The sequence below is a fragment of the Vanessa atalanta genome, chromosome 7, assembly GCF_905147765.1.
Source record: "Vanessa atalanta chromosome 7, ilVanAtal1.2, whole genome shotgun sequence".
Taxonomy (NCBI): Eukaryota; Metazoa; Arthropoda; class Insecta; order Lepidoptera; family Nymphalidae; genus Vanessa; species Vanessa atalanta.
Genome location: NC_061877.1, coordinates 9,136,637 through 9,161,757, shown reverse-complemented (window position 1 = coordinate 9,161,757; position 25,121 = coordinate 9,136,637). Strand labels below are relative to the sequence as shown.

General features: G+C 31.9%; 2 protein-coding genes across 2 annotated transcripts in view; both read right to left on the bottom strand.

The window, feature by feature from the left end:
• The window catches only part of LOC125065514 (tubby-related protein 4), a 30,500-nt gene extending 17,446 nt beyond the window's left edge, over positions 1-13,054 (bottom strand). Inside the window, exons 1-2 of the mRNA XM_047673185.1 lie at positions 12,801-13,054; positions 1,923-2,087 (exon numbers count right to left, since the gene is read on the bottom strand). Of these exons, the coding sequence (XP_047529141.1) occupies positions 1,923-2,087; positions 12,801-12,896 (261 nt within the window). The 5' untranslated portion in view covers positions 12,897-13,054. The remainder of the gene's footprint in view (positions 1-1,922; positions 2,088-12,800) is intronic.
• A 1,577-nt stretch (positions 13,055-14,631) lies between these two features.
• LOC125065511 (DNA polymerase theta-like) lies at positions 14,632-23,635 on the bottom strand. Its single transcript, XM_047673180.1, has 9 exons — positions 21,504-23,635; positions 21,294-21,418; positions 19,294-21,215; positions 19,028-19,208; positions 17,558-17,739; positions 16,998-17,167; positions 16,449-16,782; positions 15,265-15,529; positions 14,632-14,943 (listed from the first exon to the last, which is right to left on the bottom strand). The coding sequence occupies exons 1-9, from the start codon at positions 23,633-23,635 to the stop codon at positions 14,660-14,662; spliced, it is 5,595 nt and encodes a 1,864-aa protein (XP_047529136.1). The 3' UTR covers positions 14,632-14,659.
• Positions 23,636-25,121: the final 1,486 nt, after the last annotated feature.

Genomic DNA, 25,121 nt, shown 5'->3' with positions numbered 1-25,121 from the left:
TGAATTTCCAAAGTTGGCTTTACAGAGAATTTTCAATTACAATGAAAAATTTCTAGCTGAATGTTTTGTTTGAGTTTGACAAGATTGCAGCTCTTGTAATAGTTGAATATCTAACAATTAGCGCACTGAAAGATATTCAAAGGAGAATGAACAGACCTAGAAGTAATTACCTCTTATAAGTATCTACTGTCAACTACGCCTTTATCTTTGTAGTACTTTAAGTAAACCTACAATATATAAGACATTAAGATGAGTATAATATTTCATTATTAATTGAGAACAAAATATGTAGTGAATAACGTACATTCAACAAACACAGTCTTTACTACTTCGCATGAGATAAAAATACTCGTTTATTCATGAAATGTTTTAATTCTGACTCAAGCTGTCAGAAACTGTCGGGAACATTTTGGGTGCCACGTAGGCATTTAAAATTAATACCGTTTCAATGTATACTATTATTGTACGTTTTGCAACTTTTTGCTTTTCTATGGAAATTTACCAGTATAATATATTGTATTTCTTAGTAAATACTAAGAAATACAATATATTATGTTATATTAATACAATCTTACCGACGTTCTGATAACACAAAATACAAGTTACAAAAATTGTCAGCAAATATATTTATATTTTCTGAAATATACATAAAAAGTATTTTTTATTCAATACAATACTTATTGATTGTCAATTTATTATTTACGTACATTCGAAATGAAAAGAAATAGCCAGGAGGCCATCGTTTCATTCCCAAGGTGTGCTATCAATCATAAACTCACTAATTGTAAAATAACCTTTCGATCCCAAGCGTTCCTTATATATTTTTTTAAATTTGGTAACAGAGGTATTTTGAACACTTTCTGGGATCCTGTTGTAGAACCGTATACATTGTCCCACAAAAAAGAGTTACTGACTCTATGCAGTCGAGTAACAGGAGTAACAAGTTTGTGTTTGTTCCTTGTACTAATGCTACGAGTTGCATTTTGTCATAAAATAATTAATCCTTATTATTTTTCTCCATAACATTCCAGAATATATATTCTAAAAGTAAATGTAAATATTCTACAGTAAAATGTCTGACAGAAACTTTCTAGTGCAATATTGTTACAGTCTACTTTATGTGTACTAAGTTTTGTCCTTCAGGCTTTATTTATAGCTCGAGCTTTATCTGCTTAGTAAACCTAAGTCACGTACTGCGATACAATTATGTAATTTAAACGTACAAATACTCATAAATTCTATTACAATTATATCGACCTTGCGTCAAGACTTTAATACAATTGTGTACGGCAATTTTATAATTTAACTGTCGATTAGATAATTTCGTATTTACTATATATAATATAACGAGAAAACATCAATGAATCTTATAGGAGGACCTCCATGAGCAGAGATCTACGTTTTTCGTAGAGTTAGCTACGAAATTATCTACGGCGTAGAAAATTACATAATTTTTAGTGACTAATTTAGTATTTATATTTAGCCGTTCGTTTGTTAAATATTAGAGTTTATATTTACGTAACGTACGTATATTATAATAAAATGATCTTGGCTCTAATTAAAATTGAAATAGCAATATTTTTTACAAAAATACCATACTTACCTTCGTGTCTTTTGTTATATAATTTCATAAAGTGTGTAACAATAGCCATTATGGAACAATACATCTCAGTAACGGAGCGGACAAACAACAACAAACACTAATTGTACGTTCTATACAAATATCTGCCACTGAGGCAAATAGCAGTTGAAGCAACCGCTACGCTAAATAAGTACTTTTTTAAATAAAACAAATAATATTTTATTCCTCGTTTTATTTTTATATGTTATGTACTTAAAAAAATATCATTTATCATTGTATAATTGCTTGTTTAATTTGTTATACGAATTTAATGTTAAAAGAAATATTGGATCGTACTTACATCAGAGCGATGTCCGCGCAAGTTGTAATTAGTGCGCAGTGGCAGTTCATGCGGACGGCGTGCGTGCGATGACGTGAATGTGACGCCAACCACTCCGCGCACATTGCCAGTCGCTAGCCACCCCTCTTGGTAATAGTTATTACGATTCAGCTTCCATCCTTCTTCCTGTAATAAAATAAAATTTGAAATAAAATCATCAAAAAAATGTAACCTTAAACTTAAATCTCCTATGTGGTTATTGTTGTCTTAAGCACGGACATCAAATAAAATACTGTCTGTGACTTATTTTATTTGCGATTACAGTAGAACCGAATAATAAACTAATCGGGACCGAGACTAGTTCGGATAATCAAAAGTTTCTGAAATGTGGGCGGGCACCTTGGGACAAGATCAAACGAAAACAACAACGTTTCACATAATAACAGTACCTACTACATTCTATTAAAATTGTAAATACATATTAAAATATAAAATTAAATCGTTGTAATATTAATCATCAAAAAAACGTAAAATGCTATTTTATAAATTATTTTTTATAAAATCGTCAATACTTAATTGTCGAACGGTTGCAACGCGCCAAAGTTCGGATAATTAAGCTTTCGGAAAAACGAAGTCAGCTTTCGGATAATTGAGAATTCGGATAATGGGGTTCTACTGTAATTTTTAACGTGGTCTTTTTTTGTTGTGACCAGTTCTCGTAAGAACACTCCTATGGAGTAATAAGTAGTTAATAAAAGCCATGGTGCTAAAGTCCAGCACATGTATGCCTTTACATTGTAAAACTAGGGACGGAGTAAACAGGGACTCAATGCATTCACACCATACTCACGCACCAAAATATCTTCATGTAAAAAGGGAATAGTGTCACTTACAGAATAAAATATAAAGGAGTTTTATGCTGTACTTTTTATATATACCTAAGTATAGGAAATTTAACTATATCTAAAATTAAAAAAAAAATCAAACTGGCAAACGGTTTTCGTAACTAAAACTTTGCGCTAAGCACATCATACAATAAATACTTTATTTTATCGACAGCTTCACACCAACAATATCAAGACTCGTTTTTACTAAAAATAAATGTAATTTCTAATGGAAAACATTGTATAGTATAAGCGATTGACTTCACATTATAATAACGACATATATTTCTCTCAGTGAAGAAAAATTATTTTGTAAACTATTCTAGACAAAAATAGTATATAAGATTATTCCATAGATCTCTGACTAATTGTATATTATAGAAAGGAAATTATTCTAGACTTTATTGTTACAATTCTCATTAAAACTTTATTGTCTTTGAGCGAACAAAGCAATGATTTTTAAAAACTTTACTTCATTTTTATATAATTTAAGAAATCATATAATTTGTTACAACATATCGTAAAAAGTCAAAAAATTTGAAATGCTGGTGACCTCATAAACTGGAGTAAATAATTTTGATAGCAATCCTTGTGAAATCGAATAACATGTGTATCCTTCCAGTGTCGGACCGGAGATGAAAGAGCGATTGGCTATTAAGAACATTACGTAAAGTGCATCCCTGACCCTACGAGGACCCTCGTGGATTTATCAGACATCAATTATTGTATATTGACATATCAATGCATGACAAAATTGTAAAACATGAAACGAACAAATTGTAAAACATTTTACCGTGAATATTCTTAAAAATATTTTAATTGATTATAAATTTAGTTAATATATATTCATATATATATTGAGTGTCATTTTTTTTTAATGAAAGTAACTGTATTCCTAATTGATTTCACTACTGGGAGACCTTAAGGTGGATATGTATTTTTCGTAAGAATTTTACAATTCTCATAAAATGAGATTAAAATAAAAAAAATACAATACAATTCAATACAATAGTACTCGTATATCGGAGATGCATTAAGTTACAAAAACAGACAGTTATAATATTTATATACTCTATTATTATTAATACCAACCTAGTTAAATACACAACATTGGTTAAATTTAATTTCACGCTATTTGGCAAATTTTTATTTCTATATATTTCTTAAACATGACGTGTCAGTGTTGAAGCTATATTTGCAGTTTATAATTATTTCATTGATAGTCACGTTCCAAGCCGCTGGAAATAACAACTTTATAGTATAAGATAACCTAATAGACGTTTCAAAGAATCATAATTAAGCATTCAGTAATACTTTTTTTGTTACATTTCAGACGATGTTAAAATTCGAAATCATTCTCAAATTTTAAAAAGCCAACTAGCCGGAACTCTGCTATTGTCTTTTTATGCTAATAATATTCAGCTCAGAATTCAGGTCAAACCTTTTAAAATGAAGTTTGAAAACATTTTTATTTAATACTCCATCAATTAACTTTCCAAATATCAGCTTTGATGTTTTTATTTAGCAACTTAGCTAATGGGTAGTGTTTATCAGTTCTGTATAAAATATAGGCTTATTTTCACTTCAAATCAGTTATAATAAAAAAATGGGTACGGATATATATTTGTTCGCAAATATATATAAAATAAACCTTTATCTAATCAAACGTTATGATTTCAGCCTAGCATGTCACGAAATTTTAAAAATTAATATACTCGCTCGCTCGGCGGGTCAAAGAGTAATAAATTATTTATTTATAAATGATCTAATACAAATAACAATATTATGATTAACAATTTCTTAGATTCAATTGTTCTATTAAAAAAGCGGAAAAGCGGAACCCTTCAAGGGCGAGTCGGACTCGCCCATGAAGGGTTCCGTAGCAACAAGTAACAAGGTTTATATTTATGAAATTAAAATAAATTGTTAATTGCGGTTTTCGATTCATTCTCTTACTTTAGACGTCACAGGGGGGGGGACACATTTTACCACTTTTGAAGTGTCTCTATCGCAAACTATTCAGTTTAGAAACAAATTATACTAGAAACCTCATTATCATTTTTGAAGACCTATCCATAGATACACGACATGTATGGGCCCGATGAATAAAAAAATTGAGTTTCAGTTGTAAGTATGGGGAACCCTAAAATTTATTGTTTTTGTTTTCTATTTTTGTGTGAAAATATTAATGCGGTTCACAGAATACATCTACTTACGAAGTTTCAACAGTATAGTTCTTATAGTTTCGGAAAAAAGTGGCTGTGACATACAGACGGACAGACAGACATGACGAATTTATAAGGGTTCCGTTTTTTCCGTATGATCAAAATGGAGTAGATCTTTTTTATTATTACACAGAAACGAATTCAAGTAAATTGTGTAAAATCGCATTTCTGCATCGAAACAGCCGGGTTCGATGTAAATAGAAACGATTCCATCCCCGCGTTACCGAGCGTGAAAGAGATTTCATCAAGACGACTTTCCTTTACTTTAACATTTCTTCAGGTCAGTGCGAACTTCTGATTCAATCAGCAATTTGTACAGTTAATGAGTATCGTAACTTGAATAATTTGAATTTATTTATCTCTTAATATTCATTTAGGTTTAGTTAGAAGCCATCTGTGAAAATAACATATTTTGTTTCCAATTGTCTCATAAGTTGAACAAGTAGTTATAACCATTAGTATGTTGCCTTATTATACACTTGTAAAAATTAAACTACTGGTCTGAATTGTTTGGTGAAAAGACTATTTTAGTATTAATAGCATGTGATGGTCTAATTAAATTCAAAAAGGATGCGTATATTTGTTTTAAAAAAACCGCTTAATTTAAATATGCTAATGCTAAGTCTCGTTCATCTTAATCTTAGAATATAGGCGTTGCTACCGGATAAATAATAGATCAATTTAAGAAGAATAATTCCATAATACGTATTATAACTCTATTGGTTTACGCGGAGCACGCCTGTAAAGCGGCTAGTCGGCATATTTTTTTGTCCGACATCTTCATCAATCATTCTCATATTTTACAATTCAAAATTTCCCAAAACCTAAGGAATTATACCTGAATATTCCTTATGAATCACGTCATTCTTTGGGGGAAACCATATGAAAATACGTTCGATGGTTTTCGACTTTATCGCGTTCTGACAGACATACAGACGCAGGGCAGGGCATGGCAGCATTTATTTTGTAATATGTTGTGATATAAGGCTTTTAAGCGTATTGAACCAGAAAAGTTTGTATGTAATATAAGCTAAAACATTACGGTATTAAAGATAACGCACTTGATGTAATAGCTTCACACGTTCACACGTAAGGTAACACCGAGGGCTAGTATGTACCTACATTAATCTCGATAGCTTAAGTTATGACGTCCATAGGCGTTTATGTCCTTGAAAATGTTAAACAATCAACAACTACCTATTAAATAAAGTCGTCTGATTAATGAATCTGTACTAAAATGACTTTTCCACAATGATCGATTTTACTTTTTACTATTTTTGGTACATAATATATATATGACTAATATTCCTTTATATATTAAAGGTATTATGATATTGTAGTGCTTGATGACGATACTTCACTACTTTTTAAAGTTGACAAATGACAAGTTAAAAATGAGATAATTTTTATATTATTTTAAGTAGCTAGTTGGTGTTCAACAGGGAAAGATGAAAAGACCTAAAATCTAACAATATTAACCAATAGATTTATTTTAAAAATATCGTGGAATCATTTCGAATCATCCTAAAAACGAACGAACTAAGAAAGAAATAAAAATGCAATAAACAAATATACATATAAGTAATCTTTCAGATATTTTAACATTTGATGGACTCGAGCGATTTTGATGAAATAAATACTAAATATAACCTTGGAATTGTGGAATACTTCCAATAGCTTATAATAATCTACCTAAACCATTTCACTTTACAAATATATTTTTTTACATAAATTAGTGTTTAAACTATTGAATGATGGCGCAACTATCATGAATTGTACCCTTGTAAATGCTTATAATGATGTATCACATCGTAGCAGTCCACTATTATTCTAGTTTTTTGTGTATTTTGTGAATAACCGATGCCTTTATAGAAGTAAAATTTCATGACAATGAGACACTTAATGTATTACCTGCTAATCCATTTAATTATTTATAATTTAGCAAAGCTTACAGAAAGCATAAATAACAATAAAAAAAATATTCAATATAGGAGCATTACACTTACATATTGATTAACAAATTAAAGATCACTAAAAGAAAAAAAAATCCTGACTTCAGTAAAACCGGCAAAAGAAACAGCTGGTTTATATAATAAAATTTTATGTCAGTTTGTAATTGCTTACAATAATTTAATACAAAAGTAATAGCCAGGAGGAGATTGCTTTATTCCGAAGGTGTGCTATCATCCATAAACTCACCAATTGTATAATAACCTTTTTGTAGCAGAGGCACTTTGTACGTTTTCTGGGATCTTGTTGTAAAACTGTACTCATTTCCCCACAAAAGAGTTACTGACTCTATGCAATCACATGCGCGTAAAAGGAATTCCCTTAATGTTATGAGTATCACATTTTCTCGAAAACTCATTAATATTTTTTCGCACATACCTAACATTACATTACATTACAAAATATTTATTGCGAAACAACAGTTAATATTTCGATTTTAATAGCCTCAAGGACTCTTTAGCTCCTATGTTATAGTTTACGTGAATATATAATATTATTACGAATATTGCGCGACCTCGGACTCAGCACGACACACTCTAATGAAGCCTCAGGCCGCATGGGCTTTCCCTGGTGGCGATATTCAAGAGAGATCTGCCGACCGTGTTTACCGCCATGCTCGGCAGCGAGAAGTGCTGGTTAGATATGGATTCTTTCTGCGAAATTATCATGTCACAGAAGGAGCGTGAGGAGTACCTTCGCTGACCCGTTTCCAACCGAATAGCGTGGTTTTCTATACCCTTTTGCCTGAGAGGTCTGCATAGGTGGACCAACCATTAAGGCGTCACGGTAGCGATCCAGTAATGTCCTCTGAAGAGACGGAGTGAATATCGATGATCTTTCAGTAGGTTTTCCGGCACGCTCGTTGTCGGCGAGTGCCCCATACTTTATGAGCGAAAAACGCTTGTTAGCGTTTTAACAGCGAAATCAAAATATAAAATATATATATTAAAACACAATTATGTACTCTTAAAAGCCTAACTTACAACCTTTTTAGGATATATGGGACTGTATGGACGTAATAATATATTTAACATGTGTTCGTATAAAACTTTGGTTATATTCAAAGTGAAATTCCCAAGCTTCAATAAAGCGAAGATAGAAACATCTTGTTTCATTACGTTGAGGGTTTTCAGGTTGCGTAATGTCAATATTTCTAGCCCGCTCCACTAGAGATAACAGACGGTCCCCGTATTCATTTCGAACTTTCTTAGAAATATTTATTTTAAGATTAAAATACGATATCTTCACCTTTTAAAGTTCAAGGATTATAAAACTAAGTAGGTATTAAGGAGTGTATTTTTCCTTTACACTACAATATACATTATATCATTTGTTTAATAAGTTATAATGTCTATCTAGATAATAATAAATAATTTAAGATAAAGTAATAACCTATAAACATTTACATGAGACATCCCACTGCTGGGCTTAGGCATCCTCTGCTTTTCAGGGGAAGGTCCTTATTGCATCACACTGCTCTAATAAAAGATTTTCTTACTTTCTTACACAAGCACGCGATGAATTATAAGGACAAAATCAAGCACATGAAAATTCATAGGCGCAAGGCCGAACTTGAACCAACAACTCGATTAAAATTCACGTATTTTACCTCGACTATCCACTCGATCATCTCGACTAGTTTTAATGTGATATTTTATTTAATAGTAAATGTAATTAATCAAACATTTTAAAATGCTACTACTAACGAAAGTACTACAAAATTTACAATAGAATGTTTTATGAAAGATATTAAAAGCTTAAGGATATATACTGCAAGGATGTAAATAGAAGAGGGACTAAGCTTTCTAAATGACGGTCTTCGGTTTAAACGAGTTCAAAGCCTACCTAAGCCGCCTTCACACATATGCCTTCTTGTCTACGTACTATGATTACGTACTCATATAAGGTATAAAATCATTACGAATACAGCTATTGTTACATAATCTTTTTTAATAAAATTATAATAATCTATATACATATATATTTTTATATACCTATACCTATATATATAAGAGCGAAATACCACTCAATGATTAATCATGAAATCTCAGAAAGTAAAACACCTACAAACTTGATATTTGGCAGATAGATTTCTTATAGGGTTGAGACATCCGCCAAGAACGAATTTTACAAAACTCCACCCTTAAGGTAAAACGGTAGTTGGAATTTTGTGTTTTATAAATTTCGCGCGGGTAAAGCCGCAGGTTCAGATAGTTAATATATATATATATGTGTAACTCAAATATCTTTGCTAAAAAGATTTACTACATATGTACTACTTACAATTACACTTTACTTATAAGAATTACTCTTCCATATTTTTATAATATATAATATAGTTTTTAATAAGGGTTCTAACCCTTAGATATATTTGATAAAATATTTATACTGTTTATCATCTTTAACTTTACAAATTAAAACTAAGTAAAACCTGACGTAACTTAATACGGCTTTACACACGACTACTTAGAAACCTTTGAAAACATTTTAGCGATCCCTACAGAAGCACATTCACACTAACTCGTGGACAAAATGCCCCAACGCCATTTATTAAAAAGTGTAATGAATCGAGACAAAGGCAATTCGCTGAATCATTGAACTGTTTTTAATACATATTCGTTTGACCGCGTCCACCAAATCCGATCACTTTAAACGTATTACTTGTGTACCCAAGAACTCTGACTTAAATTTTGTTTTAATATTTCATAAATTTTTATTTTCTATACATTATAATTTTCTTTTCAGGTTTCAATAAAATGTATAACAATAAATATAAATATGTTTAGTACATGACAGTTATTTGTTACTTGAATGTGTATATTCAACTTACCTACATAATATTTCCATCCTAATATTATAAATGCGAAAGTAACTTAAGTCTGTTACCTTTAAACCGCTGTACCAATTTAGATGTAATTTGTACGAAGATTGTTTGAGTTTCGGAGAGAAATAGGCAACCTTTTTTAAGTTCACCCCTCGAGGAGTAAAATAGTGGTGATGGTTTGTGTGCTATAATTAAAGTTTTATAAATTTCGCGCGCGTCAAGCCGCAGGTTTAATTAATAGTTATATGATAGTTAAGGTAAAATTACCACAAATCGAATCATTATCTCATAGATATGCTCACGAAACTGCTGATACTTAATAACTAAAATTACTTCAATTGAGATTTAAGTAATTTTAATTTTATATCGAATTTAGGTATAAAGTCTGAAAGTACATATGTAAATGTGAAATATATGTACTTCATAATTAAATTTTAATTGTATACTAAATATTACGTTTTAAAAAAATATTAAATCGAAGCTTAGATTTAACCAGCTGTTGGCATACGCTTAAGTTGAACTAAATTATATGAATAATTGTACAATGTAAAGCAGTGTGTTCTTGACTGTGCGTGTTTGTATTAAGTTGTATTACTATTACTAGACTATTTTCTCAAACCAACAAAGTTCACATACATTAGATTAATATATATTTAAACTATCTGTTAACCGGCCGCATCGTTGGTCATTAATTCAATCTTACAAAAGGATCAACGGAATTCAAAAATTAAATAGCTTATAACCATCTTAACACGATTCCGCATCGATTTATCATAGTCTCATACAACCAGTAGTTTTTACCTGATGGGTTTTTTTTCAGTGTTTAAAACCTACATTACTCCAGTTTTCTAATGTACATCCTGAATTGTATTTTCTTCATTAACAAATTGCACCCGTGCGAAGCTGGGTCGGGTCACTAATATATATGTACAGACCATAAAATTCAAGTTGTAGTGACTTATAAAATGAGATTAAGTATACAATTTGTATAGTTGCGCCTCCTGGAACTGTACAGTTTAAATAACATATTTGATTCTAGTCTGAGGTAATTCAATTTTATGTTTTGTGTCGAGTGTCATATTGTTATGATTTTTTTTAAAGTAACTTGTGTGTGAGTTAGTGAGTGTTTTATGTAAAAAAATATACCACATAACCACACAAAAAAATACGCCTTAGTGGTAGGCCGCTAAACCGATAGAGTTGTTTGTTGTGACATTTTTTATGATAAACATTTAATGTAGAACCTTAATCTGCCCGTGCGAAGCTGAGACGGATAGCTATTATACAATCAATTTGAAGAGCTGGAGTACAGCTGCAGATATGATTAGTAGTAAAGCTCTTAATTTGAACAGCATCTGTTATGCCTATTATTTCATCTACGAATAGATTGAACGGATCTATTGCCTGATTGATTATAGTGTTAGAAATTTGTAACGCTTTTAAAAGATATAACAAAACGTTTCCAGTCCTTATGGATATATTTCCTCCCAACTTTATGTAAAATATTCTAAATTATTATTCGTCCATTTTAGTGTAAATGCTCTTTTGTATAATGGGAAAGGCGATTTTATAAGTGGGCACTCGCCAACTAATGCGGACTGTATTACTGTACATAATTATATACGACACATGGAAAGATCACAAATTTATTATCAGTGGAATATTTTATAACTTATCTAAAGCAAAGGTTCGTGTATATCACTTATATATGAGCAAAAACATCACGTTTTTAAAGATAAAGCTCTTGATCTCGTAGCTTCACACGTAAGAACTCAACAAGTATGCAATAAAGGCGTCTCAATTTGTACAAATGTTGGGCTTCCACAAATAATGGTTTTATGTATTTTTGTTATAAATACATTATCTTTCTCTCTATGTTCGAGAAATTTAGTTCATATTATTTGCACCTGATATCTCATACACAAGAAAACGTATACAGCGATGTCAACCACGTTACATGAATATAAAATTAGTTTGTTAAAAAACTATTTGGTTTTAAATGCCAAAAACAAAATGTTTAAGCGTTTCATATTTATCAATAAGCAGAATATTCAGATACTGTTTAATAAGTATATTTTAATTGTGTCGGATTGCATATAGTTTTAGAGTTATGCTAGATAAATGTGATATATATTTTTATTCTCTAAATCGAAGCTTTTTTTGGATATTAATCTTGTATCTTTTGATATGATTTTACCTACGTTTAATTACTAAAATATTGTATCTTTTAATTTTCTTGTCGATATAATCTATATCCCACACTAGTGTTAGCTTTACATTAAATTTTAATTTGTCATAATATGTCGATTCTTAGTTTCTTGTCTTGTCTACTTAAATAGGTTTTGCTTTTTAATTTCATTTTATATATTTTGATTAACATTTCACGAAAAATTAAATTACAAAAATAAAATAGTTAGTGTAAAGCGCTTGGACAGTTTCAATAAATAAAACTATTCCCCAATCCGGTTATTATTAATCAAGGGCCAATTATTTTATCCTTTCGAACAAAATGGTTGCGTTATATATTCGGTTATGAATTTACGAGCATGCAAATCGTATTTGGTCTAAACGATAATGGAAATTTAATGTAGTGTAATAATGCGCAGGTTCAGTAGAGCATACAGGTTACGTAGATTCTTAATGGTCGCTAATTCGTTAACAAAAACTTAAACTAAGTGTCTTTAATATTTATAGAAAAAAGTAAACTATAAGTTAGTCTTAACTATAAATACATACCTATATAAGATGCATATTATATGAAAAAGAGAGAATTATTATCATGACTATAAAATATATACATATGTAAAAACGATAACAATTAAGTAATAAATTAAAAAACACATTATCTTACCTACCTACGTACCTACTGGTTTTACATAAGGATTAGAATATCTAATAATAAAAAATGAAAACATAAATTATATTTTATATCCAGGTGCTGGCTTTGTCGACTCACCTCAGGCAGCTCATCGGGAACTTTGCCCATCCACGACAGCGATAGTATCGTGCAGTCGCATTTTGCATTTACGTTCCTTTCGAAATGAAGATGCATTTTTCTATAAATCACTAATAGCAAACTTCAATCACTCGAGCAGTTTATCGCGCGCGTACACCACGTCAGTCACGAAACGCGAATTTATCATTTTATAGAATGAATCATTTTGAGAGCAGGCTTGTTAGGTCGTAAGGGATGGGTCGAGTCGGTCGCTCGGCTGGCGTGACAGAGGGTGACAAGCTGCCTGGCCTTCCCGAGGGCTGTAGCGCGCAGATATTGATTGCGCGTAGGGGAGGCGCGCGGCGCGACCTCTGTCCTCGATGTACGTCAAGCTGGAAAAGCGGAAAAGTCTTGAAAACCGGAAGAGATGGCGCGGAGATTAGATTTATATAATTTCTCATGTTTTAGCTAGTAGTAGTAATTCGTTTCAAGTTCAATACTATTTATACGATACACGATGTATTTTTATGGCATCAAACTACTATTGTAAAGTTAACGTTTCTTTCCCATACAACAGAATGCTGCCCAGACAATAGGTTTTTTTGTTTAATTTCAAAAATATGTAAAGCAAATGCCGCAACAGTATGTACGTATCTAAAATAGATAAGACACAGACACTAACTTAAAAACATGGAAAAAAGAGCGAAAATTGTATTTTATTTTAATTGTCACAAATTTCTTTCATATCACTTAATAAAATTTCGATCTAACTAATAGCTTTACCTTTTTTATTTTATTTGTTTATGGCATCGGTAGTCGGATTGGCAAAAGGACCACCATGGTAAGTAGTCACCACTGCCCCTAGACATCGGTGCCGTATGAAATTTTAATCATTTCTTAGTAGATAACCTTGGGAATTAAGATGTTATGACCCTTCTGTAGTTACACTGACTCACTCAACCTTCAAACCGGAACATAACAATACTACGTGAATACTTAGTATTGTTATGTTATTATTCCTGCTTGGCGGTAGAATATATGATTGAATAGGTGGTATCGACCCAGACGGGCTTACACCAAGTATAGGTACTACAACTAATATATCTATAATATATAAAAGAATTTGGGATAAATTTGATAAAACCCTCAAACAACAATAACATCATATGCAATCCTACTATTATCTATCCCCTATTGTTCTTTTTTTAAAACAAAAGCGCTCGGGAAAATGTCACCACTGCCCAGACATTGGTACTGTAAAAAAGTTAACTATTTCTTCCATCAATAAATGCGCCACTAACCTTAGATGTTATGTCCCTTACCATGTAATTACAAATGACTCACTCACCCAAACCGGAACACAACAACTCTCATTACTGTTATGATGTGTGGATGGTATCTACCCAGGCGGACTTGCACGAAGCCCTACCAAGTTAACTTGTACCAATTTAACAAACAATAACGTCTAAATATTCTAATATGATAGATTTAATAACTTAAATCTATCCTGTAATTTTATATATATTAACTCGCCCTCACTATTTATAATTCAAATATGTATAGGTATACGTTATTTCTAATGTTTCATGTATTTATTTTTATGTATATTATTTCGTTTAACATATTACTGCAAATAAAAACTTTTTCAGTTATCTTTTACAGGGACGAAAGGCTTACTTGTACTTTGGGAGTCTTATAGCATTAAGTCCCCCTTTTTGTATTAACTATAACACTTTGGTCTAAAAAGTTTTTAATGAATGAACGTTAGGTTGATAAAAAAAAGCAAATTAAAAGAAAACTATTTTTAATATTATGGTTACACAAAATATCACAGACAAGTTAAATATAATATGAAATTTCATGATTTATAAATATCACTACTAGACGTTTTCCATCGCGCCCCAAGTATAACCGATTTTCACTTTAACGGGAAGTGGAACGTTTAAACGGACCGTTTCTTCCATTAAACTTTTTAAAATTCCAATAAAATTATCTTTCTTCGATTCGACAACTTCATATATAAGTTCATCGTGCATTTGGAGTATTAGACGAGGTTTGTCGATGTCTGAGCTGGTTTTTGTGTCTATGGCGCACATCGCTGCCTTGGCTACATCCGCTGCTGATCCTTGTATAGTGGTGTTTATGGCTTGCCTTTCAGCTGCGCCTAAAAGATACAAATATATACGTTTTATGCAAATAATTTATTTTTCATTAAATATCGTTTTCTGTATTTGACACTTGTCGTCGATATCGTGTGGTAAACAGTGTGGATATAAACATTGGCCTCTGTAAAAGTTTCTGAATCTAAGCAGGGGTTAGCAAAAATATTAAAATAACTGAAACGTATAATATCCTTGGTATCCAAGGATATGTGAAATCCGTATAAATCGGTATCCAAGGATATGTGAAATCCGTATTGACGTATAAGCGAGTTTTAGTTCCATGCATATATCATAGAAATTTTTTTGGAAACAGCATATGGTACCTCGTTTAGATGCCATATTACTTGTGATGTCTGGCAAATATCTTCTCCTTTTCATCAATGTTTCTATGTATCCATTTTTCCTGCATTCGTCTACGACCTTTTGTGTAAAAACTTTGATAGCAGGATAAGTATTGTAAAACGTGTCCATGAACATCGCAGCCTCTATCTCGTTAACGTCGAGGTATTGCGCTAAAGTTTTGTTGCCCATCCCGTATAGTATACCGTAAGAGAGCTGTTTAGCTTTCTGTCTCAAATCGTCATCAACCTAAAAGGAAACACGCATCACTTTATCAAGATCACATTAAAAACTATCAGATCTAGTTCAAAAGTTAAAGCATTATGTGGCTTATTAAGAAGGTTTTAATAAATTAAGTTATAGACTCAGACTCGTAAAAAGAGATAGACGGAGTAGCGGGTTCTCGCATTTTAATATAGAGAGCTCAGCGTCTTCAGTGAAGTTTTTCTTTAATACAAACCCTTTCTGCTATGATTTCTTCTTATATTTTATTTATATATTTTTTATCAATATTCAACATATCAAAATATTTACTTTAAGTAAATAATAACCAGTTTAATAACTATTTAATCTAAATAACACGACGATAGAAATATATGAAAAGGTTTTTTTCCATTCATATTAATAAAATTATCGAAATCTTTTATTTTTTTAATGTAACAAATATTTATTCAGATTTCGATAGACACAATCTAAGGCAAAATAAATAATTGCGATTTATTAATAAAGGTTCTTTCATATTTATTAGACTCTTAAATATATTCATTTAATTCTAAAAGAGTAATTACTTTTAGTTGGATTTTTTTTTATCAGCACACAAATTAAACACATTTTGCGTGTCAAGTGTGTGCGACATAAGATCACACACACAACTTTGTAAAAGGAGCTTCATTTTATTGAACACTTGTTTACAAACTGAACTCAGGGAAGCAAATCAATCTTAGAGCTCTTTTGCCTTTGATATCAACGTCTAATATTACGTCAAATAAACCTTAAAAACGACTTTTGGATCAATATTTTCATTTTAAATAACTATCAAAATATGTACGTATTTTACCAAAAATATATGATCATGCTTACCATAATATATGTTTGTGATATAGTTACTTCATTTATTATCACTTTTAACGCAAATGTTTTAAAACCTTATTATAAAAGTCCAACTCACCAGTTCATCAGCCACTCCACTCCAAGAGGCTGCAATTGACTTAAAAACATCGACGTTCGAACACATAATTCTAGTCAACACCGCATCTTTGGAATAGTGAGTCAGAATTCTCATTTCCAACTGGCAATAATCAGCTGACACAAAAACGTAACCCGGTGTCGCTTTGAAAATGTTCCTGCAGTTGAACTCTATGACGTCCCCACAAGGTTCAATATTATCTTTGACGGCGAGGTATTCGAGTGGAATAGAAAACGTTCGAGGGACGTTCTGTAAGTTCGGCTCGTGCATACTAATTCGACCGGTGCAAGTGTGCATAGTGTAGGACGGGCTTATCCTGAAAATCAAATATTTTATTCATGTTCGCTCCCCAACTTACAGCGTGTCGACTGTTGCATTTCCGATATTTCCATGAATAATTTTATTGAACTATTTTAGAATGCAAAACGCTTACTCGTGTATTTACTTGGCTCTGACTTTTAGTAAAACAATTAGAAAATTAATAAGACTTTTTTTTAAATACCCATATCTAAAATCAATCATAGTACGCACCTGTCGTCACGGCTGTATATGACAGCTTGCTGAGTAAGAGGGTATAAGGTTTTAGTTAGTATAGAGTTAAGTTTCCTCCAATATATCACGATGCTAGCCATTGTACTATTGTGGGCGGTAAGAACACTTTTCTTTGTGCTTATTTTACGTCCTTTGTATAACCCTAAAACCTAAAAAGAAATTTTATTTTCTTACCTTAAAATTATGAGTTTGAATTATAAAAAATTCAAGCCTCAAAATTTTTACCTTTTATGAGAATTTACATTAAACTTAAAACATTATAACATACATTATTACTTATAACATTAAATTTACATTTACAAAAAAATCTTGTAGCGATGTAATAAATAAGTTTACAAACAAACTTATATAATTATGTACAACGTTAACGTGACTGATCAAGTGAACGAGAGCAATAATTATACTACGCTTATATTCCTTAGACAGTGAAGATAATAAAATATATATATCTACTATAAATATTGCTATAAAAAACTAATACTTATCGTAAAATTACCAAGTATCAATAAAAGTACTAATGTATTGAAATAAAATCTCACCTTAGCGACATCTTTAGCGGAGTTAAAATTGAAATGATATCCGCATAATTTGAAAGCTTTATTTTGCAAGACCTCCTGTGAACTTTTCACATCAATCAAAAGTCGGGACGCAAGATCTTTATCCACAGTTATTCCATAGTACTCGCAGTCCGCCAGAATCTTGGACACTTGAATCTCTGTATCTATATAAAATCTTAATTTAAAAAGTTTGATCATATTAACCAAAATCTGCAAATATTATTTGGTGGATTTAAAAAGCTAAATAGCCCATTGGTTAGAAACCGTGAACACAAATGAGTCTTCCAGAGTTTAATTTTTGTTTATATTATAATTTATCTTATACTCGGCGGAGACGGAAACTTAATGAAGTAACCTGCTTAAGTTGAATGAGAATCTTCTAGATGTATATCCCGCATTGGAGCAACTTGAGTTAAACCTAAAAACTTCTGCCCATAAGAAGAGGAAATCTAAGCCAGCGGTGGAAGAGCTTTGCTTTCCTTTTATTTAGATAAGAAAGCGATATCGCCGAGTGAGTAGTATACGTTAAGGTTACGCTAGCTTAAGGTTAAGTGTCACGTGTCACGGGCCAAGGGCCCGGCAGGTACACAATTTATTTGTATATTTATTGATCTTATAAATTAGCAGTAAAGAAGTTATCACGAAAACCCTACATCCAGGAGCGAACGACAAATACCATAATGTTATTTAATTTGCAATTAGTCGTCATAAATTATATACCTTTCTCATAAATCGGTCAATTGGTAAAAACTAAAATCCCTTAAGAAATTCCTGATATTACGAACAAACATACATACATTTTAAATAGGTACAACTAATTTATGTTGATATGAAATTTAATTTCAAAATAAATCAACCGATGTGCGACTCTTAGTAAAAAAATACAAATTGTTCTCCCTGAGGGCGTGGACCCATGTCTACGGTGCAACGCCGTTTGCCGTGCAACGGTACGGCGCTGCCGCCGGCAAAAGGCGTGGTGCCGTGCCGCGCCACGGCGTGGTGCCGTGCCGCGCCACGGCGTCGTGTACCGGCACGTGCTTACTATTATTGTGTTATCAGTTGCATAATGCGGTATTTTTTTGCAAAAAATGGCGGACGATTTAGATTTAGACTTTTTGATTGTGAAGTGGAAGCAAAAATTTTAAAACTTTTGATAAGCCAAATTTTGGTATACGTGTTGAGTGGGGTGCCCGACGCCGTGGCCCGGCACGGACCGCGCCATTTACCGGCGGCGGTGCCGTGCCGTTGCACGGCAAACAGCGCCGCACCGTAGACATGAGTCCACGCGCTAACAGACGAGAAAGCCGTTGCTCAGCAATAGAATGTTTACAAAATATTATAATTTTTCCTTCAACTATCTACATCTAAATTATTTATTTTATACAATTGTTTTAAATAAAATGAAATCACATAAAACAAAATCAAAGATCAAATGTAAATAAATTTACTTACCTAAAGTCTTATTAATTAATGAATATTTTTCTAAGGATTTGATTTGCTCTTCCGAAATGTTCCATAGACACCAAGTGTTAAGACACGCTTTTTCGTGCGAATCTAAGTTATTGTATCTTTTTCTCTCATCATTAACAAATATTTCAGTATTAAATAAATCTACATTGCAATACTTCTTTGTCTAAAACCAACAAAATATACTAAAATTTAATAAATAAGATAAATAACTCATTGAGATATTCATGTTTTAGCCCAAAACGTCTTACCAAGTCCATAATTCTTGACGTCTTCTCATCGCTGTCCAATAACCATTCACCTAGCGTGATATCACTACACGGAGTTAATAAAACTGCCTCTAACCATTTCTTGATTTGCAAATAAGTTGCTTTAGTTGATAACATCCGCAACTTAATACCTCTTGCATTTGAAAAAAACCGTTTCAATTTATCTTTAAACTCTGGCAGGTAGCTTTTCAAAGACATTATATCAAAATATAGACATATATTACTATTACTATTTAAATATAAAGCTATTCCTTTTACAGGCAAATTTTCTTCAGTATGGATTTGAATGTTTTCAAATGAATCTTTGGGCTTAACAAATATATTACTACCAATTAATTTAGTAAAAGATTTAGTTTCTTTCGAATTTATATCGAGAATAATTGAAACTTCTTTGGCCTTTTCTATAAGAAAAAAGTTATTGCAATTGTCGTTTTCGTTCAAAATATAACAATTCACAATTTTATTTGCAAATTTTAATACGATATTTTTGGATTTCGGACCAATTTTTATTTGAAACATATCATGTGTTGAATGGAATTCTGGCAAAATGGACTTTTTCGACTTTTTAGCTGCAGATCGTAAACAGTGCTTATTTGAAATCGCGTGTCTTTTCCGTGGACTTTTAAAATTAGACTCAATAAACGATTCTTTAAATTCTTGAGTATTTCCGATTTCGTTTTCTTGAGAAATGTTCATGACGGAAATATTTTGAACTGGACTTATTTTCTCATCTTCGTAAACTAATTTAAAATCATCCTCATCATCTACGTCAATTAGAGGTGATTTAAATACATTTAATATTGATTTAGAGTTAATATCAACATAGTCCACGATTGTATCAGCTTCATATATTATATTTTTTTTATCACTAGCAGATTTTTTATTGTCTATAATAGTGTTTGGTAATAAATCAAAAGGCAAACTTTCTTCAAAAATGCTTGAATTATCGCCATCAGATGAAAACAAACTTATGTCTTTAGACGATATACTTTTAGAAGCATTATTTTCAACATTAGTCGCTAAATCGGAATTAGTCATTACACCAAAGCTTATGTTTGGTGATAAGAAATTATCTGAAGTAGGAAGTTTCGAAATATTATCAAAAAAAGCATCGGTAACATTCAATGAATCCCAAACTAGTTCTTGTTTATCCGGGCTTAATGAAACTTTTGTCATATTGTCGTTTTCATTAATTTTACTATGAACATTTTCGCCATCAACAATTTCAACTTCCTTATTTACTTGAAAATCATTTAAAGTATTATCACACACTTGCAAAGTATCTGCCTGAATTTCACCTTTTGATATAACTGTAGCTTGAGTTGTCTTAGCTTCTGAATTTTCATCCAAATCTTGATCTATTTGGTTTTTTGTTTCAGATAATTTAGATACTTTTATATTAACATTGTCAATACATTCAATAAATGTTTTTTTATTAATATAATTATTTGTAACAGAAGTGTTTTTTTCTGGACACTCAATATTCTTCCATTTAATTTCTGCCACTCCAATTTCTTGCTCGAGATATTTTCTAGCTTCTAAAATAAGATTTTCTGCTGCTTCCTTAGTGGTCATACCACAAAATCCCGTTATCCAAATATTTTTCATTTTATTTCGTTTCCTAACGTCAGTATCATCATCACCCTCTCTTTCTTTTTCACTTTGAAATGGTATAGATTTGTGAAGACAATTTTCAATTATATTTGGTGCAGCCGAAGCAATACTAGAAATAGTTTCGAATCCTGCATCAAATAAAGTACGAGCTCTCACACCATTTAAAGAAGATAATTTCATTAATTCCAACAACTCTGAATGTATGCCGAATTGAAGGCGATCTTGAAATTGCGATATAAGCATTTCCATATTTTTCCAGCCCAGTTGATGGCAAAAAGCTGTCACCATACCTATAAGTAACATTTTTAGTTATACTCTTATGTAAAGCTATGTATGCTATGTATTTCATCTATGTGTACCAAATTTACCAGCAAATGTTGATGATGCTTGCTGAAGCCCTTGCAAAAAACCTCTAGCACATTGAAATTTTTTAGATACTTCTGATAAAGGCACTTCGTTTACTAAATCTTGTAAAGCCAGAGCTGTATAAAACCTAAATAAAAAATTTATATGAATTACCATAAATTAAGAAATTAAATAATTAGCATTTAACTTTAATATTTGTATACACAGCAAACCTTTTATGTATGTTTAATTTGTTATAATTATTATTAAATTGCTTTGTTCCCCTAAGGCAACGAATAATAAAGCTTTCTTGCACACCAACAAGTTCCCCTACTCTTTTCATTGCTGCTGTAAGTGATTCCCACAGAGTAAGTAGATGCAACCAGTCTATATTATTCCACTGACTACTGACACTATATGGTGTCACAAGATAAATCAGATGCAGGTCAGTTTCTAATACTAAGCACTGACGAGCTTTTTGCAACTCACAAAATAAAGACAATCCATCATTGGGTGCCATTGATGATGACAGACATGCTCTTCCCAGTGATGTTGCTACATACTTGCTACCGTCACCATCATTTTGAATTCTAATTAACTCACAATTAACCAGTTCTTTCAATGTATTTCCTAATAAAAAGTTTTGTGAATGCTCCATACACTCCTGATTAAATAGCAGTGTACATTTGGTATACAAATCCAAGTCTGACTTTTTACAAACATCTTGACTAGCAATCATTTCGAGAATGGCTCTCATAAATTTATCTTCGCTTTCAATGCAGCTTTTAACAGGTTCCAAGTTTCCCATCATTAAGTCAAATCCAATTTTCTGCTCTCCTGGTGTACATATTAAGACACTTTCACCTCTTGTATCTTTACCCATTCTACCTGCTCGTCCTATCATTTGTTTGTAGCTCAAAATATTTATTGGTTGTTTTTGGAATACAGGCGATCTGATAATTACCTTTCTGGCAGGTAGATTTACACCTGAACTTAGAGTAGATGTGGCTACTAATACTCTAATAGCTCCAGACTTAAACCCTCCTTCAATTATATCTCTCTCATCAAATGTTAGCCCAGCATGATGATAGGCTACACCAAATGAAACTATATTTTTAAGTACTTGATCAAGTCCCACCGGACAATTTTTTAATTGTTCTAGGGTTTCTAATATACTCTGTGACTTCAACTGTTCTCTCAAAACCATTCCTTGTTCATTACTAGAACAACCTAATTTATAAAATGATGAAGCAATACTTTGTGCTAAATTTTCACACCAGTTCTTGGTCATGCAAAATATCAATATGGAACATCCATCTCTTAGAGTTTCAAGACAAAGAGATAGTACATAATCACCTTCAATGCCCAACACTTTTGGGTCTTCCAATAATCCAATATACTGACCACTTTTGTCATAATATTTATTTCCAACTAAACAATATTCATTCAAAGGTATGGGTCTAAATTCTGTGATAAATAATTCAGCATCTAACCAACTTGCCAAAATTCCCAAATTAGGTAATGTTGCAGACATTCCAACAATTTGCACTTTAACATCTTGCAGTGTTAATGAAACATATTTTATTTTAGTCAAAAGCAGTTCTAAAATGTAGCCCCTGTGCGGATCTCCCAGTAAATGTAGCTCATCAACAACAACTGCACCCAATTCTGAGATGTTCCCTTCCTCAAGAAGTTTATTTATTAAGCTATTTGCTTTTTCTATAGTGCATATTGCTACATGGACAGCTTGTAAGCCGCCTGGAGGTGACTGGGAGCCCATGAAACCTTCAACTCTTATTCCAGAACTGGACAATATATCTTGCAAATAAAACATTTTTTCCCTAACTATAGATACAAAAGGTAATATAATGATAACTTTTTTCTGACGCTCCAAAACAGTTTTAATGGTTAATATTTCAGCTACAAGTGTTTTTCCTGCTGATGTTGGAGCTGAGTATAATAAGTTTCGACAATCTGAGAGAATTTTGGGATTAGCAAGGCAATCGACTTGCCAATCAAACATTTCAGTAATGCCTCTAAGTTCATATTTGTTTGCTATTTCTCGAGGCAGGCCCCAATTATTTAACTTTTTATTTAAATTTCTATTTCGTTTTAATTGTGAAACAATCTCAGTACTACTAACACTAGAATCCAAAATGTGTTTAAATTCTTTACGATATTCACGTTTTTTAGATAAGCTTCTATTCTTTAAATTATTCTTTTCAATATTGATTTCCTTTGCACATTCTTTTACATAATTTAAGGAGCTTTGTAATGCAAAAGAATTATCAAAACAATCGGCCAGAAAAGAAACATTTTCTGTTAGTTTTTGCAAATCTATCTCATTGCAATTAACTTGTAACATCATATTAGTATTTCATTAATATAATAAATAAGCCTAAAAACACATGTTAAAAGATAAAATTCATAATGTAAACCAATATAGTAATTTAAAATTAAATTAAATTTGAAGAATAAGTAACGAATTCATACATGACATAAACATTATGATCATATGTCTAGAATCTACAGACTATATCTGATTAGTGTTGACACTTGACATTGACATGTTCCTATGATATTTCATCAATTATGATCAGCTTAAACTATTGTTTTTTTTTTATCCTTAAAGGGTTTTTCATATATTAACATAAGAATTAATAGCATTAAGTGCTTAAATTATTCAAATATGAATTAAAAATAGTTACTGCAAAAATCTTGAATAGCGTGGAATGGTGACAAGGAATAGCAGCATTTTCCCGTTAAACACGAATATATACTTATATCTTTTTTTTGCTTCAACTTTTTCCGCAGTGACACCGGCTCTTAACATTGTTGCTCGGATATGAGACGGGGCCAACGTGTCAACGCATGTAGCGTCTCACACAAGAACCCGTCCTCATTCCCAGGGAACCAATGTTAATCCATTAGGTTTCTTACCATCATCACGACTAATTCCACGAGGCTCAGTAAGAGCCGGAACGTCGATGGTGGCAAGAACCCTTTTTATTGAGTCATTAAGAGACCCGTGGCGGAAAAGCCTGCCAGAACTCCTTGGGCAAGAGAGACCATGTAAGCCGAAAGAGTCCACCTCCTTTCCACACGGACATCTGTGCTCAGAGCACAGCGGTGTTCCCAGTCGTTGACCAATTGATATGCGGAAACATTCATTATCTAAAAGTGTTCCAAGATTTTTAGAGGGTAATGAATTCAACCAGTGATTTGACTCTTTAGTTGATAACGCTAGAAGCCTGGCATGGTTTTTAGCACTTGTTAAATTTTGTGTCAAGCTGTGTAGTGTAACGTGGACCAATGGCGAATCCCAAAGTTTTTGTTTTGTAACTTCATTAGGGATATCATCATTAGGGCACTTTACCTTCCAGGTCTCTATCGCCTCAGTAACATTTGTAATTTTGACTGATATTGATTTTAAACTTGCAACTTTTTAGATTTTTTACTTGTGAACAAAAGCTTAAAATACTATGTACAGAAGAAAGAAAGCCCGGAAGGGCAACACTTGAAATTTTCCTCACGTCGATGCCACCAATTGGAATGAGAAGTGTAGCTTGAGTCCAAGAATACTCATCGAGAGATAAATTTAGATTTTTTTCTAGAGTTTTTTAAGGATGGCATCCATTTGATTGGTTGGACTAGGATATTTCCAGATATTTGCGCATAGAATGTACATTAATTTTGGAACAAAAAGGCAATTTTTTGAGATGGTATAAACTATATTATGAGAATTTAAAATGCCCAATCTGTCAATGTTATCCGAAAATATTTTAATTGTATCATTAAGAATAGGCTCTATGGCTTCGTCAAATTGTGGTGCACCAAGGAGGCAAAGTGTA